Source organism: Pteronotus mesoamericanus, unplaced genomic scaffold (genome assembly GCF_021234165.1).
Source record: "Pteronotus mesoamericanus isolate MK-2021 breed Mesoamerican mustached bat unplaced genomic scaffold, CSHL_Meso_final contig_27, whole genome shotgun sequence".
NCBI classification, from domain to species: domain Eukaryota; kingdom Metazoa; phylum Chordata; class Mammalia; order Chiroptera; family Mormoopidae; genus Pteronotus; species Pteronotus mesoamericanus.
In genome coordinates this window covers 25,420,269-25,441,212 of record NW_026555115.1, presented here as the reverse complement: position 1 = coordinate 25,441,212, position 20,944 = coordinate 25,420,269, and the positions used below count along the sequence as shown (strand labels likewise).

Genomic DNA, 20,944 nt, shown 5'->3' with positions numbered 1-20,944 from the left:
AATACTATTATTTCAAGCATCCTTACAACATTCTACCAGGACCAAAAACAGAAGAAAAGATATAAATCCAGTAGCGTGGAAACAAAGTTATCATTGCTTATAACATTACATGCCTGTCTTCCTAGAAAACCCATAAGAATAAACTTACTTATACACACTGAATAAAAGAATAAACATACAAAAATAAGTGGCTTTTATTTATGAACCAATCACTACTAGTTAAAAAATATAACAGGCTAAAATAATTCCTTCATAACAGATATAAAAAATTTACATTTTAAGAAATTTGTAGACCTACATGAATACTCCAAATCTTTTTACTGAGAGATAAAATAAACTTAATAAGTGAAGATAACATGTTTTTATGTAAGAAGATACAATATCACAAGGTAGGTTCTTTCCAAATTGATTTATAGTGGTTAATGAATTTTCATTTCAGTCCCAGCAGGACTTGTTTAATATGAGTACATTGTTGTATTTTAAAATTCATCCTGAAGAATAAAATTTGATAATATCTAGGAAAATACTGAGAAAGAAAAGTAACTAAGGAGGAGAGGTTGTTCTTTCAAATACTAAAATATATATTGTTGCTAAAATAGTTTTTAGAAAGTGTTTTACTGTCCCCCATATTGATGTCTCAATATGTGGTCCAAAAACAGATGCTGGAATATATAACGCTATAATAATATAACAAAGGTGGTTTCAAAGTCAGTAGGGGAAAAAAGGATTATTCAGGAAATGGTAATGAAATAAAAGGTATTGATATTTCCAACTTAACTATTTACAAAAAAGTCAGTGCATACCATATGCTAAAATAAATATAAAATGGATTAGAGTAAAATGTAAAAAAACCTCATTATTAAAAAATATTGGAATATTTATCTATTTTCAGGATACAGAAGAAATTTCTAAATAAATAAACAAGATTTAAAATGCTAAGAAATACTATTTGATCTGACTATATGAAAAGGTAAAAATAAGCAAAATCAAAACGTAAACAATAAAGTGAGAAACACATTAGCATAACCGTGTAGAAACTGCATTTCTTTAAGATATCCCTTTCTCCTTTCTGTCTGTCCACTCCCTTTCTTAATAGTTAAGCCTTTAGGACATCATACTCAGGTCTTATTTATAAATTTAAAACTTTTAAGCAATCTAAATAATCAAAATAATAGGAATTTAAAAAATAAATTATGATACTATCATACAATAGAATATTAGGTAGCTATTTAAAAGTCACATTTAATGTCAAGAGAAGCTGTTCAGAATATGTTAAGTAGAAAAAAGCAGGCTATGAAAATTAATACATTACTTTTGTCTCTAGAATGTTCATTGTATTTCATTGATCTACTTGATTATTTCTGTGCTGGTGTCATGTTGGTTTAGTTGCTGACACTTTATAATGGTTTTAAATTTTTAAAAATATTTTATAAATAACTTTGACATTTAAAAAATAAAAATCAATCTGCATTTAAGAAGGAAAGAGAGAAAGATGGAACTCCTACCTTTTGCGACAACATGGATAGAACTGGAGAATATTGAGATAAGTGAAATAAGTCAGTGGGTGAAAGACAAATACCATATGATCTCCCATCTATGAGTGGAATCTATTCAACAAAATAAACTAAGGAACAAAATAAACCACAGGCATGGAAACTTGGAGCAGACTGAAAGTGACCAGAGGGGATGGGGAGAGAGGACAATGGTGGAAAGAAGGGGAAGGGACTAGACAAAGAACATGTATGAATGACCCATGGACATGGACAACAGAGTGGGAATTGACAGTGGGAGAGCGGGGTGGGAGTGGGATGGGTGGAGGGGGTAAAGGGGGAAAAACAGAACTGTAATAGAATAAACATGATTTATTAATTAAAAAAGATAAAAGCAAAAAAATTAATACATTATTTTTAAAATACAAAAACGTCTGTATGGTCATCTATACACTTTGATAATAGGACCAAGTGTTTTTAAATTTGTTTGGATCTTTCCATCTTTTTCAATAGTCTCTACAATGAGGTAGTCATATTTTTATTTTTTAATTATTTCTATTTTTAAATAACATTTCTCAAGCATTTACTATGTGTTAGGCACTGTTCTAAATGTTTTCTGTACACAAACACATTTAACCTTGAAAGACTTTATTACAGAAAAGTTAAGTGACTTGCCCGAAGTCACACAGTAAGCCAAAATTTGATCCCATGCAAGTTGACTCTAGAGTTAGTTCTCTTATACCACTACTCTATACTGCTTGTAGCGGAACTGCATTTATACTCTAAGAATAACTTTAAAAAGAACAAGTTATTAAAGCAATACACAGAATAAGAAAAAGTATTTGCAAGTTATCTGATCAGTATTTAGTATCCAGAGTATTTAAAGAACTCATTTACAACTCAGTGACAAAAAGACCAAAAACCCCCAAAAGCAAAAGAAAATCTCAAAAAAATAAACAAATGGGACTACAAACTAAAACATTTTGCACAACAAAGGAAACCATCAACAAATAAAAAGACAGCCCATGGAATGGGAGAACGTATTCGCCAATACATCTGATAAGGGGTTGATATCCCAAATTTATAAAGAACTTATAAAAATCAGGATCAAAGAAACTGCACAAACAATCCAATTAAAAAATGGGTAAACGACCTGAATAGACGTGTGCAAAGAGGACATACAGATGGCCAATAGACATATAAAAAGATGCTCAACTTCGCTAATCATCAGAGAAATGCAAATTAAAACCACAATGAGATACCATCTCACATCTGTCAGAATGGCTATCATCAATGAATCAACAAACAACAAGCAAGCTGGCGAGGATGTGGAGAAAGGGAAACCCTTTTGCACTGTTGGTGGGAATGCAGACTGGTGCAGCTACTGCAGGAAGCAGTATGGAGATACTTCAAAAAGTTAAAAATGGATCTGCCTTTTGACACAGAGATCCTACTTCTGGAAATATAGCCAAAGAAACCAAACTCTTAATTCAAAAGAGCATAAGCATCCGTATGTTCACTGCAGCATCATTTACAATCACCAAGATATGGAAGCAACCCCAGTGTCGATAGACAGATGAGTCGATGAAACAACTATGGGACTTGACACAATTGAATTCTACTCAGCAATTAAAAAAAAGAAAATTTTACCCTTTGCGACAGCATGGATGGACCTGGAGAACATTATGTTAAGTGTAATAAGCCAGAGAGAGAAAAACAAATACCATATGATTTCATTCGTATGTGGAATGTAATGAACAAATTGAACTAACAAGCAAATAGAGACAGACTCATAGGTGGGGAGCAGGCTGACTGCTCTGGGGGAGGTAGTTAGGAGGCAGAGGGACAGAACAAAAAATGAAAAAGGACTCACGGTCATGGACAACAGTGTGGTGACTGTGGGAGGGAGGGGATATAAGAAGGATAAATGGTAATGGAAAAAATTACAATAAAAAAAAAAGCAAAAAAATCTCAATTAGAAAGTGGGCAAAAGATCTGACTAGACAGTTTTCCAAAGAAGATATCCAAGTGGTCAGTAAGCATAGGAAAAGATGCTGAACATCAATAGTCAAGGGAAATATATATCAAAACTATAATGAGATAACCATTCATAGCTACTAGGATGGGTAGAATCAAAACTGGAATAAGTGTTGGCAAGGATAGAGAAATTGGGACAATCATACATTGCAGTGGGAATGTAAAGTGGTTCAGCTGCTTTGGAAAACCATTTGGCAGTTCCTCAAAAGGTTTAAACACAAAGTTACTGTGTGACTCCGCAGTTCCACTTTTAGGTATAAACCCAAGAGAGATGAAAACATATGTCCACACAAAAACTTGTACATAAATATTCACAGCAGCATTATTTATGATAGCCAAATGTAGAAACAAGCCAAGTGGCCAGCAACTGATTAATGGATAAATAAAATATGATGTATACAAATAATGAAATATTATTCAGCAATAAAAATAAATTAAGTACAGATATATGCTGCAACATGGATGAATCTTGAAAACATGCTATGTTGAGTGAAAATAGATACAAAAGACCACATATTGTGTGATTCCATTTATATGATGTATCCAGAATAGGCAAATCAATAAAAACAGAAAAGCAGATTAGTGGTTGCCAGGTGCTGGGGAGAAGGTGGAATAGAAAGTGACTGCTTATGCGGTAGTGGACTTCCTTACGGGATGATGAAAATGTTTTAGAATTAGTGGTGGTGGTTGCCCAACACTGTCAGTAGGCTAAAACCACTGTATACTTAAAATGGTGAATTTTACATTATGTGAATTTTATCTGAATTATTAAAAAAACACAAAATATCTTTAGTAAAAACTCAGAGGAATTGCTCACAATCAATAGACATTCTACTTTATCTTTCTTTTATGCTTAATATCAACTTGAAAATGTCAAATTACTGTGCCTCATCTACAAAACAGAGTAATAGTACCATTCTAAGAAGCAGATTAAGAGTTAATATGTATAAAACACGCAAAACAGTGCCTGACACAAAAGCTCTCAGTAACTGTTAGCTATTAGTAGTAGTACTGTATTTGGAGTCTAATCAAGATGGGAAAAAAATTACAATTCTTATATTTCTCCAAATTATTGTCTTCAATGAGTGGAACATGTAATTGACTACGATCAAGATGAAAAAAGCATAAGCTGATTTTTATGTAGCTGCTGCTGGTTTAGCATTTAATTTTAAAATGCAGTAAACATTTTGGTTCATAATTAGAATGAGATGCCATAGAATTTCAGGTATATTAATCTTGCTTTACCTGTCCTGAGGGTACAAGGAGATTCTAGACACCAAAAACCAAATAATTCTATGAGATCTCCTAGGTCAACATGAAAGAAAAAAGCCTGGAGAAACTGGGTTATTTTCTATTGCATCTCAGTTATCAATGGATATTCATGAGCCACTTCACAGCAATACTTAAAACACTGAGTTTCTAAACTACCAAACTTATTCATATTTAAATATAAGCTAAGCACATGTTCTGAAGCCAATAGCTTTGAACTCCTTTACATTATAAACAGCACTATTTCTTTCTTTTATTATATTTTTTATGCTCACCCTAGGGCATTTTTTTTTATTGCTTTCAGAGAGAGGAAGGGGTGGGGGAGGGATTGAGAGATCAATTAGTTGCCTATTGCACATGCCCCAATTGGGGACTGAACCTGCAACCTAGGCAAATGCCCTGACTGGGAATTGAACCTGTAACCTTCTGGTACATGGGAGAATGCTCCAACCAACGGGCCAGAGTATCTTTCCCTTACATTAACTATTTTTAGAGGTAACAATAATTGCTTTATCTGACTATAAGGCAAAAAATCAAAATCTTCAGGGAAGAAGAGGGAGCTGGCAAAATCTAATTGCTTAAGAGAATGAAAAATATAGCTTTACATATGTTTCATAGTTATGCAGTGCAATAGAGGTCACACAGCTGATAAAGCAGAGACAAAATTTCAACAGAGCACTATAAATAGTGCCTGAAGCCACAAATTAAAGAACACATTCTACATGAGTCAAAGTGGGGCTGATGATTAGTATTAGTCCCAGACTACTATTGGTCTTTTTCAGTCACATGGGGACAGTAATAATGGCACATTAACAATTATTTATTAAGTGCCTACCACACACATGAACAAAAACATTTTATTTGAAATTATAATCTACAGGTTGTTCCTTCTTAAAAAACAATCTGAATACAAACTGTCCTTCTAGAACTTCTAATAAAATATTCCCTATCTGCAAATGGTCAAAAAGGGAATTAGAAATAAAGGATTTCTAGAGATAAAGAAACCACTATTGGGTATGTGGGAATGCTATTGAAGAGACATTATAATGATTACTTATGGTCCTACCTGTATCTGTGCTTTTCATTCCCATCCTGAATTTTATCTGCTTGCCATGAAGGACCTCAGAAAGGTGTTTAGCAGTCCAGTGTTGTGCTGGCCAATCAAAAACCATATTACAGAAGACTGCAGGTTGCTGTAAAGACATGATAATTTCCTTTGCTTTCTCCGGCGTAAAAGGTTTGACATGATCATCTAGGGAGAGAAATAGAGCAACATATAGATAACTATAAAGTTATCTTATATAATATGAAAAAAACAGCTAGTATTATATTTTTTTATGGCAAATCTTTTTGTGTAACTATACTGCATTTGCACTTCACTTATTACTGTTCATAGAAATATTTAGCCTCAAACAACCATAATTCTTAAATATTTCTTTTTAAAATTTTTTAAAAAATTTTATTTATTTACTTTTAGAGAGAGGAGAAGGGAAGGGAAGAGAGGGAGAGCAACATCAATATGTGAGAAAAACATCAATCAGTTGTCTCTTGCACACCTTAACTGGGGACCGGGTCAGCAACCCAGGCATGTGTCCTGACTAGGAATCAAACTGGAGACCTTTTGGTTCATAGGCCGGCACTCAATCCACTGAGCCATGTCAGCCAGAGCCTAAATATCTTATTTTAAATTTTAAATGTTTGAAAATATTTGCAATTTTCAATGTTCTTAAAAGATTTTTCAACTATTTAAATTTTAAGAGATGCAATTTTTTCCAAGTATTACTTCCTAAATAGGGTAAGATATATTGATAGAAACACCTCTAGAACAACTAGAGTTGCTGGAGTCAGCAATAATGCTACTTGTTTTGTCATATTTTTATCCCAAAAAGACTACTGAATTAACAAAAATGCATCAGTCAATAGGAAAAGGGGATTTATTTTTATTTTTATTTTTTTTACTGAAAGATTTAAAAGGATAAAGGATGTACTAGGGTGTTAATCCTTGGCTTCAGCTGCATCTATAAACAGCAGAGGGGCAATGCACTGAGTGCTTCAATAAATTTCACAGAATCAGAGAATGTTAATTCTGGATAGGATAGTAAAGATCAGTATTTGTTAAATAAAAGAATAAGTAAAAGACATCTTCAGATGAAAGTTTTTTGGCAAAAGGCAAAAAATGCTTCACACTCTGACCCCCAAAACATATATTTATGATTCTCTAAATCAGCTAAACTGTGTATTTCAGTTACCTAATCTGTAATTACACTTAATTCAAAAAAATAAGAAAAGATCATAAATACAAATTCTCTCACCATCCAACTTTTTCCTAAACTTTTTGATAAAAGGAAGTGGGATAGGGAAGGACTCATCAAGGAACTTTAGTAGTACTTTACTTGTCTAAATATAAAGCTTGTTTTTAAAGAAAATAAAAATTTAAATCAATTTGGCCTTGTTTCTCAAATAATGGTAAAAACTCAAAATCCTTTCTTAAACCCTTGGTGAATGTGAGCAGGCTCTAAGCCTTCAGCAGTTGACACTAAAGAATTATCTGTCACTTACATAGTCAGGGCTTCCAAGTAGCGAGGATATCAGTGTGGATGCTCAGTGGGTGGGAGTAGGTAGGAGAGCTAGGGACTACGTGGAGTGAGGAAGGGAGACAGCACTCCTAGGTCTCAATGTAAAAGAAGCCGCAAGTCTATCTTTAAGTAACCTTTAAATACTGAAGAGCCCTGTTAAAGAAAACAGGATATGACGAGGAATAAAAAATTCTTCTATCTCTCCTTGAGATGTTTTTCTTTTTCCACTTATGTATGATAAAATCATTTTTAAGGTCTGAACCAATACTGGCTTATAAATACAAGGTTACCAAGATTGCAGTGCACTAAATCTTCCTGTACTTGTAGTGCCTAGGTTCTGTGAGTATGAAAATGGAGGCCCTGGCCAGCTAGCTCAGTTGGTTAGAGTATCATCCTGATACACCAAGTTGCAGGTTTGATCCCCAGTCAGGACACATACAGGGAACAACCAATGAATGCATAAATAAGTGGAGCAAGGAATCAATGTGTCTCTCTCCTTCCTCTCTCTCTCTCTTTAAATTTAATAAAATTTTTAAAAAAGGAAATGGATGAGCTACATTTTTTATTATATATTTCTATAGTTTTGCCAGACAATGTATAAAAACTACAATACATTCATAATACTCTCATTTGTGGCATACAAATTAGAACAATCCTTTGAGAAACAACTGGGATAATAAAGCAGAAGTATCAAAGAACCAGCCACTAACCTAGTAACTCATGTTACAGGAATTTGCTTTTTTTAAAAAAGATTTTATTTATTTACTTTTAGAGAGAGGGAAAGGCAGGGAGAAAGAGTAAGAGAGATACCTCCATCAGTTGCCTCTCGCATGCCTACTGGGGACCTGGCTTGCAACCCAAGCATGTACCCTGACTGGGAATCAAACCAGAGACCTTTGAGTTAGCATGCTGGCACTCAATCCACTGAGCCGCACCAGCCAGGACATGGAATTGGCTTTTAACCAAATAATTAATCATACACTATATATACATTCATATATCTTACATATGTATACACAAACACATAGAATACTAACACAACATACATCTGAAAATATAAACAACCTAATGCTTAAAGTAAAAACTATTGACTAAATATTTTCTCCATAGTACATATCTCCATTAACAATTAAAATGAGGGCTATGTAGAAATGTGTAGAGATGTAGGGACTGGAATTGACTCAGAGCTATTGAAATTGCCAGGTGAAAAGTGTGATAAGAGGGTCCTGAACAATAAGGAGGAGCAGTGAGGAAGGCAGAGATGGTAAAGATGGAGAAATTTGCCATATATTTTTATATACATTAAAATAAAAATGCACACGTGATCCTCTAAGAAGCCTGCAAAACACGGGCCGAGAAGGTATTTTATTACCACTATCCAAAGAAAGACACGGAAGCTCAGATATCAAAGGTCAACTCCCTCATGATGAACTGAAACTATACGTCAAGTTCCCTGATTCCAAGTCCAGTGCTCTTTCCACTGTACTATCCTGGTTCCAAAGAATTAAAATTGAGGGACTTGCACTAACGCTAAAAATTCAGGAGAGGTAGTATAAGCTGAAAAGATAACTAGATTCATGAAAGTTTTAGATTGATTCATAGATAATAAATCCATGTGTTTTTGAGGAGGGAGAAATGTTTTGATTTGTGCATGAGTGTGGTTGGTGTTAACACCTGTAGTGGAGAATGCTGGTTGCCTACCTTACTCAATACCCATTCTCTTCTTTCTTACTAAAAGAACTTTGGGCAATGGGAGAGGCTGATAAATTACATTTCCTAGCTTCCTTTGTAGATAGAAATGGACAAGAGATATATCTGGAAGTTTCTCAGTCAGCCTTTTCACCCCTATCTTCTTCTTCTACCTTTGGCCTGGAAAATAGATAAAATGGTTAGTCATCTTCAAAGATAAAAGGCAGGCCCAAGAAATTGCAACCTCAGCTGAAAGAATGGAAAGATGTCCACCTTTGTGCCACTGAGTTAAAACCAGCAAAATTCTACCTCCTGAATCCTTTCGCATAGAAAAAATTCACTGATATAGTCAAGACTCTGTTATTAACTCATAACTACTATAATATGTTACCTTCTGAGGCCACTGTTTTCAACGACAACCATATTGTTTCTGTTAAAAACAAAACAGGCCCACAATGGAGTCGCTTATGTTAAGCCCTAAATCACCAAGAATTAATTATTTTCAGCCTCTCCTAGAAATGGAATGTTAAACCAATCAGGCATCACCTGGTCAGCACTAGTGAGGCAATTTGCTTGACAGACACTCACATTCCCTAGGGAAAATGACCTTGTCACAACCAATCCATTTGTGCTAGTATAATTTCCTTGTTTCCACTCCCTTGTGCCCCTAAAAGTCTTTCATTTTGTATAGCTCCTTGGAGCTCCTTTCCATGTGCTAGATGGGACACTGCCTGATTCATGAATTGCTGAATAAAGCCAGTAAGATCTTTGCATTTTACTCAGTTGAATTGTTTGTTGTTGTTGTTGTTGTTGCTGTTGTTGTTGAACATCCCTATAAAGTACTCTATGGCTTAAGTTGGATGAATCATGACTGGTCTGACTCACAGTAGCATTCTGTCGGTTCTAAGATTGTAAAATATTCAAGCTTTGAACATTTTACTTCTAGAAATGTAAAGGGCAGAGATAAAAGAAACACCAGTTTTTTGGGGGCTGGCAGTTTATTTATTCTGGTTATCTTAAATCAGAGCCAATAAATCATATGGCTTTGAAAGTTCCCAAAATATGACCAGTGTTTTGACAGAACAGCTTCAAAGAAATAAATATATAGTTTTCCTCCAACATAATGTTAACTTTTTGAAGTATTTAATGATCTGACCTAAAAATCCAAGACATTATTGAATAGGAGACTCTAAAAACTAAAGCACCTGGCCCAGTGACTGGAATATAGTAAATGCTCAAACACTTGCTACATGAATGAAAAGTCTTGTAAAACATATAAAGTACAGAACAGTAGGCTGCTCACCATAATAGGAAATTAGCGTACTTACGGAATTTCAGGCCTATCAGTGAAATAAAACAATCAATTGGTTGGGAGATAAAACTAATTTGGTTTCTCAAAGTTTAATCAACAATGTACTGGGCCATTAAATTAACAAATTTAAGTGTTACAATTTCTTTTAAAGAAGAATGCAATCTACACTGCATTAATTAAATAGCCTAGGGATGCACCAGTCATTGCATGCCAACAGTATTTGCAAAGAGCTATAAAAATTATGAAGCAACCTTGACAGCTTTTAAAAGATAGTGTATTTAAGTCTCAAATAGCAGGAAGCTGCAATGTTTAATTAGATGATTTAGGAACTGCTCAAAAAAACAGATTAGTAATCTAGGTATTGCACAACAGTCTCTTCTCCCTCTAAATATAGCACGTTACTCAATTTATTACAGTTTGGTTAACAACTAAATCTTTGGAGATCATGAAATACCATCAAAAAGCAAACTGCCCTTTTCTCAATAATTTTTTCTGTAGTTAATGAAAAGAACAAGATAATTTGAAATCTAATTTCTCTGAATTTCCTACCAACTTGCATCAGTCAATTAATATCTGGTGTGGATTTGTATATGAGACTTAGAATTCACTACAAGGATAAGGAAAACATACCAAGTTGTGAAGGAGAGACTGTTCCATGTCACCACTACAGGACCTGGGAGCTGGACATGGGCCAGAACTAAGATTGCTTACTACAAATCCCCCTTAGAGATGGTCTGATTGTAATCCATGTTCATTCTGACATAAAACAGCACCCCTCCCTTGCCTCCCACTAGGTGCTGGTTCCTGGAACAGGCCATTGTCCTGAGTGTTTAAAAAAGTAATTTTCCGTACCTTGTAGCATTCACATACTAGTGACTATGATATCCTCTGCTTTACTGTATATAATCCTTTGAAGCCTGATAAGAGGTGGAGGGAACCATTTCACCCTGCAGCCACCCAAGATGCTCCTCATATGTAAATTTCCCTTACTAATCTCCACCAATTACCATACTGGAGTGGCAGCCTCTTTCTTCAATCTTTCCCTACCTTCTGCTTACAGAGGTAGATTTTCAGTCCCCGGAGCTGGCTGTGAATCTACACATATTAACACAAGTTTTCTAAAATACTCTCCTAATACTAATAGAATACAACAAAGACAAAGATCCTGAAATTAAAATTAACTCACAGCTCTAAAATGTCACATATAAGTTTAACAGAAATTTTAATAACTATTAAACTTAAATTTAATATTTTCAATCTTATTCAAAAACTTCCAGAAGGTGACATAAGAGTATGTCACAAGTTAAAATAGAGACTCATCATAGTGATAAAGCATGAATAAAAAATTGGCATGATGATCTAATTTATTTCTAAATACATATATACATAATAATCTATGATGGTTTCATCAGTCTGCCAACTAGTGTATATACATAAAAGAAATTTTAAAACCTCTGGAGTGGTAGATAGTAGGTATGGTAAATATTAGGGTAAAAAATAATGAACATTGGGCCATGTCAGAAGAACAGTGAACGCCGAAGGAATTATGCAAGTACTACTTAACAAAACGACTAAAGACCAAATGGTAAAATTTACACTAAAGATAATTTTTTAAATTTTATAGTCACTATTTTAAAATGTTAATACAAACTAAGAAAATTCTCCTGAAGTTAACATAATACTTCAGTAAACTGATGAACAGTTATAAACCCTTTGAATTTCAAGGTCTAGAAAGTGTTATCACTGAAGATACCACAAACAAAAAGGATGACACTGTTATGACTTTACCTTGTCAATACCAATACCTGGATGGTGGTGAACACCCAAGCAAGGTCACCTGGGGACAGGAGACAGTTGCATGCTGGACAACTACCATCCTCTTCCTGTCTTCTTACACTTGTCACTCTTGGCCAGTTACCCCTCCTCCTTACTTTAATCCATTTAGGACCAGAAACTGGCTCATAAATAATACTTATAGGTTCAAAAGTAATACTAATCTTAAACCTAAAGGAAAAGTAAATATGTATTTTAAGTGAAGTAAGTACAAGAAAGAATGGCGTTGCAAAAGACTATAAAACTCATTATTATGCTCCAAAGTATCTTCAAAATTTCTACCAAATGTTTCTATCACTTCAGCTTCCACTAAGTAAATTTTTCATAATCCAAAATAAACTGGTTATTTTATCTCAATTTTCGTCAAAAATATTCAACAGCAGAGTCATGAAGAGATATCTGCGCACGCATATTCACAGCAGCACTATTCATAATAGCCAAAGGTGGAAGCAACCCAAATGTCCATTGACAGAAGAATGGATAAACAAAATATAGTATAGACATACCATAAAATATTATTCAGCCTTAGCGGAAAGAGCCCTGGTTGATGTGGCTCAGTGAATTGAGCATCAGCCTGAAAACCAAAGGGTCGCTGGTTTGATTCCCAGCTACGGCACTTGCTTAGGTAGCGGGCCAGGTCCCCCAACCAGGGGCATGTAAGAGGCAACCAATCTATGTTTCTCTCACACATCATGTTTCTCTCCCTCTTTTTTCCTTCCTTCCTTCCCCTCTCTAAAAATAAATAAATAAATAAAATCTTAAAAAAAAAAAAAAAGGGAAAGAGATCCTGTCACATGCTACGACATGGATGAACCTTGAGGACAATATGCCAAGTGAAAGAAACCAATTACAAAAAGATAATTACTGTATAATTCCACTTACACAAGTATCTAATATAGGCAAATTCATAGTAACAGAAATTTTCAAAGGTAGAGTGGCAGTTACCATAGCTGATGGAGGGTGAGGAAGGAATTTCATTTGCAAGATGAGAAGATTCTGGAGCTCTGTTTCACAACAACGTGAATATACTTAACACTGCTGAACTGTACTCTTAAAAATGGCAAAGATGATAAACTTTTTGTTACTTGTTTACCACAATTAAAAAGTATTCAATAGTATTATTTTTCTAATATTCATCATTAGCAAATATGAAGTATTTTAGCTACATATGAACTACACATGTGCTCTAGCAGGTGCATGGACATTTTTCACTCTTTGACATCACACAGATTTGTTTTTCTTTAAATTCCTGTGCCTCCTCCAACCTTTTTTTAAAAACGAGAACAAGAATGACACAGAGAGTATGACATCACTGCTAAAGAGTACACCTTGTTATGTAGGAGTGTCAGCTATGCATGAAACTCAAATCCGTACAACCCTGGAATGAGATATTTCCCTGTGCAGACCTGAAAGGACAGTTAAAAAGAATACATCCTTCTCTTCATAAAGGTATGAACCTAGCTAAAACTAAAACTATGAGAGCTCAACTGAAATATAATAAGCTCAGTCTGAAAGATAGCATCACATTTAAATAATTACAATTTTTATTTCACTGAAATGTTTTAACCAATGTGTGATCCAAGAAGTAAGATATCACACTCAGAATCTAAGTTGATTCTTAACAAAATGTTTCATATTGTTTAGGGCTTATTTCTTAGAGTAGCATTAGGTTTACAACAAAATTAAGAGGAAGATACAGAGATTTCACACAGATCCCCTCCACCCATGCATGCATGCCTCCCACCTCATTATCAACATCACTCACCAGAATAGTACATTTTTACCAGGGATGAAATTAAATTCACTTTTTCCCCCGTCCTTAGCACTTCCAGATTAAGAATCACCAATTGACTCAAAAAGCTAAATATGGAATTATCATATGACTCAGAAATTCCACTCTTACATATATGGTCAAGAGAACTGAAAATATATGATCATACAAAAACTTGCATATAATGTTCACAGCAGTATTAGTCCTAATAGCCCCAAAGTGAAAACCTAAATGCCAATCAGTCGATGAATGGATAAATAAAATACGTTATGTACAAACTATGTATGGAATATTATTCAACCATAAAAAGGAATGAAGTACTCATACATGCGACAACACGGGTGAACCTTAAAAACATTACCCTATGTGAAAGAAGCCCGGCACAAAAGGCCTCATATTATATATGATTCCATGTATATGAAATGTCCAGAATAGGCAAATCTGTACAGACACAGAATAGATTAGTGATTGCCAGGAGCTGGAGAGAGGGGTGAATTGTGAGTGACTGCTAATGGGTACCAGGTTTCTTTTGGATGTGATCAAAATGTTCTGGAATTACAGTAGTGATAGCTGCACAACTTTGTGAAAATACTAAAAACCAGTGAACTGTACATTTTGAAAGGGTGAATTTGTGGTATGTGAATACCATAAAAAACAAAAAGCTTGTCTTCCCCTGCTGCATGCTTGACATCTTTGGCAGCACGCTTCCAAATCTATACTCCACACATTCACATTAAAAATCAACAGTGCTCTCCCAACCACCTCCGTTTTTCTTCAGGTTCCTAATGTACATGTCATTTCTCAGGCTGGAAAATTTCAGATATCTCTAATTTATTTTTCCTCAGTTTCAACATCAGTCAAGTGACCAGTGCCAGTGTTTCCTATTAATAGTAAAAATAGTTACCATTCTTAACTAGATAATTCCTGACACATACTATGCTAGATGATCTATAAGTATCTTTAAACTTTCACAATAATCATCCATTTTACAAAGAAAACTGAAACAAATGGGGATTAAGTACTTTGACCTTTAGTCTTTCTCCCTTGAATCTATGCTTTACCCTTCAGCCAGAGTGACCCTTCCTAACTCTGTATCTGATGGTATTACCCTCCACCCGCCAAAAACACTTCCAAGGTTTCCCACTGTCATAACGTCCAGACTTCTTTAACTTGGTACACAGTGCCCTTCGGGACTCCTCTTCTCTCACCACTCCTCAAACCAACTCCTTTCAGTTCCTGGACCACGCCAAGCTCTTTCTCCTCCTGCCTCTGTACTTGGAACAGAGTGCCCTTAGTCATTTCCCTCAACAAATATGTATTAAGTGCCCATTGTGCCTGGCACTGTACTTGCTGCTTGTGCTGAACACAACAGATATAGGTCCCATCCCCAAAGTACTTAAGGTCTAATGGAAGAAACAATAATAAACAAGTAATATGATTGTGGTAAGTAAAATGAAGGAGGAAGCATGGTATATTATAGAACATTTAGGATTAGGGGTCATGGAAAACTACAGTGTTTTAAATAGATTGTTCTGATAACGTCTCAGGTGATGACATACTCTGAAACCTGAAGATTAAGGAACCAGCCATGTGAAAAGCAGGTAAGAGGAAGGGGGTGAGTGACAAGACATGTTCCTAGAAACAAGAGCAGAACCCACATCAAAGCTTTTGGTAGGCCATGGTTAGGAATCTGGATTTTATTCTAAATTCTAGTGCAACGGAATTCACTGAAGAATTTTAAGTAAGGAAGTGTCACTTTTTGCTCCTGAACAGAGAACGGATTGAAGGGGTACAAGATAGGAAACAGGGCACATGGCCTGAAGATACCCAAGCGATTTAGGTAAGAAACATGGATGATCTGGACAAGGGTCTGATAGTGAAGGGGGTAAAAGTTGACAGATTAGATGTAGAATTGACCTGATTTACAAAGAAGTCAGCGGCTGAAAATGAGAAAGAGATAAAGAGAATACAAGTAGGCTTACACAGAAACAGAGCATCAGAAGGATCTCAGGCCAATGCTGAGTGAATATTCGAGAAGCTGACCACTTTCATTTTATAGTGTCATCGGTTTGTCCAGGCCTTTTCCCAGCAAAGTTCATCTATAAAGGTGGAGCTGCAAAGAGCTCAAAAAATTGAGTTCATCTGGAGTATTACTTTTGCCAGGATAAAAGGCAGGGAGGGACAAGAGATACTGTATTTTCAAGGGAGATCATAATGATAAACTATGACATGAACTCTCTAAATGGGATTAGGGGATACAGATGAGCAAAAAAATGGAAGGATCAATGAATTGGAGGTACAGATGAAGTTCAAAACTGTCCCCTTGGGGTATACAAGCAAGTGAGTTATAAAGGCAGGAGGCTGGGGTCAGATACAAAGTTTTGGTTTGTTTCTTCTGTTTGGAATGATGATCTCCCCCTCTAGACAAACATGACTGATACCCAATCGTGTCCATCCTGTGCTTTCCTGCTGTTTTCCACGCCTCCCCATTACAACCACCTGAGCTCGTCACTATCTAATCCAATCATAAAGGCCCACCTCAAACTGTTCCTACCTTGAAGCTAGTTTTCCGCGCTGGGAATCTTTCCTCCCGGTGAGAGACCTCACTCAGCGGGCACTACTATTAATATTTACGTCACCACATGTATTAATCATTCTTTTTCCTTTTGTATCTCTTTACTCAACTGGAAAAAAAGTATTGTAATAAACAATCTCTGGATCCTGTGGCAGTCGCCAGGGCTGTACCAGGAACCGAGCAGTCATTCAATAAATGCTACAGGGGATCTCAGTCTCATGAGTTTCCAAAACTCAACCGTTCTTTAAAGCAGGATTCCACCGAAATCAAAGCTCAAAGCTGTTCACAAAGATCCCAGATATCTCCATTTACCTCAAGGGTGAGCTGCAATTTCACAAATTTAATTTTAATCCAATGTAACATTCAAAACACCGTCCTGCGTACACTACCGCCAGTACGATGCGGGGATACAGAGCCTCTGTGAGGATCAGAAAAAGCCACGTTCACGACACACAAATAGTTTCTTCACAGTTTAAAAGCAGGGCCAGAAGCTAGACCAAACGGCTAAGAGAGGTGCCAAGAGAGTCATTTGGCACCTACCTTCCTCCTCTCCAATTCTAGCTGCAGAGCCCGTATCAGCGGTCGCCCCCGGGCCTGCAGCCATGGCTAGCACGAGTCCAGCTCCGCCCGGAACCCGAAAGTGGAGCGGAGGGTGAGCGGCGCTGCCGAGGGACAACACTCCCGTTCTGCAGCCGCCCCACAGTGGACACGCGCTTGCTACTGGGCTCTTCCGGAAGCGCTGCTCACGTGAAAGTCATGTGACGGGCGCCGGGCGTCGGGCGGAGCTACAGAGGTTTGTTTTGATTCCGGCTTTGTTGTAATGTAACCACGTGGTGTCGGTTGTGTCTGTTTTTTTACCTTAACCAGACTTCACCCTTCTTTCAGTGTTTTATTTTTTTGGCTTCGTTTCAGCTTCTCCTCGTTTTCTAGTCAGGTCTTTCCTTTTCACCTTGGCGCTTTCGTCTACCTAATTGTATTGGAGTTTTAGGGGCTGTTTGTTTTTTTTTGTGCGGGGCTGGGAGCAGTGGAATGGGGCTCTGCGTTCGTTTACCCTGCTGCCACTCTTACTAGCCTTGGAAAGTAGGAGACTTCACGCTTTTCTTCCTCTCTTTCTACCTCTTTTGCTCTTCTGGCAGCAACATGACTCCCTTTGTTTCCTTGGCTGCCGGGAACCTACATCTCATGTTCTTTAATTGTGTTCCCTGCGATTCATTTTCCCACCCAGACGAGCCAAATCACTTAGGTTTTCAAGGGCACTGACCGACAGCTGTAAGACTTCTAGATTTGTATATTAGAATAAACAACTGGTATGTGATCAAGAGGTCAACAACGCCCAGATGGATCTAAATCATTTGGGGGCAAATCTTCCAGTTTTAATCAACAAACGTTTATTGACCACCTATTAATGAGAAGATAAAGTAGAAGCATGCCTCTATCTTTTATATATGAATAAAATTGGCTAGAATATAATCTTATTGGGTATGTAATACAAAACGCTGGTAAAACTAGTCAGTATTTACAGTACCTAAAGAAAAAATGATTTTCAAGTGGCAACATCTGGGTCCCTACTACGCCTCAATCTTATGCTACCTTCTCCTATAATTTATGAAGTTGCAAACTCAAGAAAAAAATAAGAAACCCAATATAGAAGCAAGCACTAGCTTAAGTGACCAGAGGTCGAGTTGTTTATTAGTCACATGATGTAAAACTTGGACACTTCCTCAAGCAACCTGGGTTCCTTGCCCAACCTCTTCTAATACAGTCTCTCTGGGAGTTTCCTTTTCCCCTGCTTCGGCCGCGCTCCTCCCTGCCTTTCCAATTCCTCCCCGTCCTTCCTCTGGGACGCCGGCTCCACTCCGTCTCTCACCACCCGGGAGGTCATCCCACCCCTGCAACCCAGCCTTTTCCAGACGCGCTGCACCCACCCGTCGTCCCAGCCGGGAAACGGCTCACCCGGCGCAGGCGCACCAGGCGCGGCCCGGAGGCCGAGGGCGTCCAAAGCAGCCTCGGTCTCCGCCTCCTCCAGCCTCCCGCCGCATCTCCCCGGAGCTGGTCGGGGGATACCCGGACCGCGCTGGGCAGGGGCCCCGTGGGCCTCGCGTCGCCATGGGCTCCGGCTGGAGCAGCGAGGAGGAGCGGCAGCCGCTGCTGGGGCCCGGGCTGGGGCCTGCACCGGGGACTGTTTGGAGAAGCCGGGAAGCAGCGGCGGCGGCTCTGCCCGTGGCGGCCTCTGGTCCCGGGCGGGTGTACGGGCGCCGCTGGCTGGTGCTTCTGCTGTTTTCGCTGCTGGGGTTCGCGCAGGGCCTGGTCTGGAACACCTGGGGCCCCATCCAGAACTCGGCGCGCCAGGCCTACGGCTTCTCCAGCTGGGACATCGCGCTCCTCGTGCTGTGGGGGCCGATAGGCTTCCTGCCCTGCTTCGCGTTCATGTGGCTCCTGGACAAGAGAGGTGAGGGGTTCCGGGAAGCCCGGCCCGCGCTCTCCCTGCTGGGGGAGCCTCCTCCCTCAGTTTTCGTCTTAGAGGTTGTGTGAGGTGACGAGAGTGCTGCTGGCATCCCATTCTTGACTAGGAACCCTTTGTGCCCAAAGCAACAAATACGGGAAGCCTTCTTTGCAGCCATTATATTTTTATCAAGGTCCATTATGCAACAGCAGGGATTAAGCGTTCTCTTTAAGGTTCACGTTTTTTGCATATTGTGAACATCAGAGTCTGCCTGTGCACGTGCTGTGTATGTTTTTACACCTCACAAAAATGACTTTAGCTTTGACTTCAGAGAGATTTGAGGATGTTGAGGGCGAAAGGTCAGAAAGTAAACAGATGATGCCCAGATGTAAGGAAGTAATGAGTTGGCTGCATAATAGATGACTCTAGCCCAGGAAGAGCTGTTGGGAAACTCGGATCTGACTCTTTGGTTTCGGAGAAAAGGTGGATGGCAGCTTTAAAGTGTGTGAATGTGACTAGGTAGCTGTGTCAGTTGAGATTTATAATTATCAGATAAAACTTAATAATGAGTGAGACTCTCTCTTCACAGAATAATATTCCGGACAGATACCTATCTTACTTTACCACTTGCCAGTGTGATTCTGTGAGGAAGGAAAAAAAAAGTCATATGATTGAATGATAAGGCATTAAATTAAACCACACAAGTGTGGCAAATGATTCATGATAAATATGACGTAGCTGCCGAAAAAAGGACGATTTTAGGCAGAGAAGCATAGTGTCTAAAACAAGAAGAGAGATAATTTGGTAGGATTTACTCCAGTGTTCAGGTGTAAGCATTAATTTTAAGAAGGCTATTGACAAACTGGAGTACTTTAATAGTTGTGTGGCAAGAATAATAAAGGATGTAAAAACCATAATGTAAAACATGAAGGGAACTAGTTGTGTCAGGCTTCAAAAAGAAGCTTGAGTCAGGATATAAAATATGTGGAGATCAAGTAAAAGAGGAATTAGACTTAATGTGTGTGTGGTTCTGGAAAGAAGAACTAAACTGGGTGAAGTTACCAAGGGTGAAGCCACACAAGGAAGAACCTTTTAATAACGAAAGGCGCCCAGCCCTGGAAGGTGTGTCTTGATTGATGTGGAACTTCCAGGTAGAGCAAGTACTTGTGCAGAGGATGTGCACTAGGTGCTGAGGTGGGGTTTCAGGTTCTTGTATTAAATGGAGTTTTTTTTGTTTTTGTTCATTTGCTTGCTTTTAAGCTAAATTATAGTCTTTATTTAAGTTTCACCAGTTTTTTCACTAATGTCTCCCCACCCCCTCACTCAGTTCCAAGGGTTCAGTGGAGGGTTCCATACTGTATTTGTTATTTCTCCTTAACCTCATGCAGTCTTTGGCAATTCTTCAGTCACTTCTTACAAGGTTGACTAAATTTAGAGGGAAATGCTCTTTTGTGGTTTATTTACCTTTTAATCAAGAGCAATTTTCAATATTATTTGCTAAATTTAGCCAACTTTGTTTTTATAATAGAGAAATGTTCATTTTTACCCTTATCATAATTCTATTTGCTATCTCTAGCCAGAAAAATTGGGGACTACCTATTCTCTTCAGAGAGTAAGTTACTTTAAGAGTTGTTTCAGAGTTCTCGTGACTATATGGTGAATTCAATTTTATATTTTCTGTTGGTCGAAGCAATAAAAAATAAATTTAAAAATTCTCTCTTTTAGGAAATGGTTTTCCTTTTCAGTAGGAGAAAGTTGCTAAACTTTTATACATTGGCTGTCCTGCTGCAGATGTTCTATCTGCATGCATAGAAAGTGAGTTCTTGCTATTGTTGGATTCTAACATACCTTTCTCCCTAGAATGTAGGTAGCTGCCGGGCCTTACTGCTGCCATGGGTCCCATCCAGCTTAGCTTAGAAGACTGCTTAGCTTCCTGAGATCGGTTTTGT

General features: G+C 37.6%; 2 protein-coding genes across 3 annotated transcripts in view; one reads left to right on the top strand and one right to left on the bottom strand.

The window, feature by feature from the left end:
• Nucleotides 1-17,278, bottom strand: part of HSPBAP1 (HSPB1 associated protein 1) — a 52,502-nt gene extending 35,224 nt beyond the window's left edge. The window contains exons 1-2 of one of the 2 annotated variants that reach the window (XM_054575208.1): nt 17,093-17,278; nt 5,863-6,048 (exon numbers count right to left, since the gene is read on the bottom strand). In XM_054575208.1, coding sequence (XP_054431183.1) covers nt 5,863-6,048; nt 17,093-17,156 — 250 coding nt within the window. In that variant the 5' untranslated portion in view covers nt 17,157-17,278. The remainder of the gene's footprint in view (nt 1-5,862; nt 6,049-17,092) is intronic. The other variant, XM_054575209.1, reaches the window with a different exon arrangement.
• A 1,021-nt stretch (nt 17,279-18,299) lies between these two features.
• The window catches only part of SLC49A4 (solute carrier family 49 member 4), a 75,689-nt gene continuing 73,044 nt past the window's right edge, over nt 18,300-20,944 (top strand). Inside the window, exon 1 of the mRNA XM_054575210.1 lies at nt 18,300-19,001. Within this exon, the coding sequence (XP_054431185.1) occupies nt 18,659-19,001 (343 nt within the window). The 5' untranslated portion in view covers nt 18,300-18,658. The remainder of the gene's footprint in view (nt 19,002-20,944) is intronic.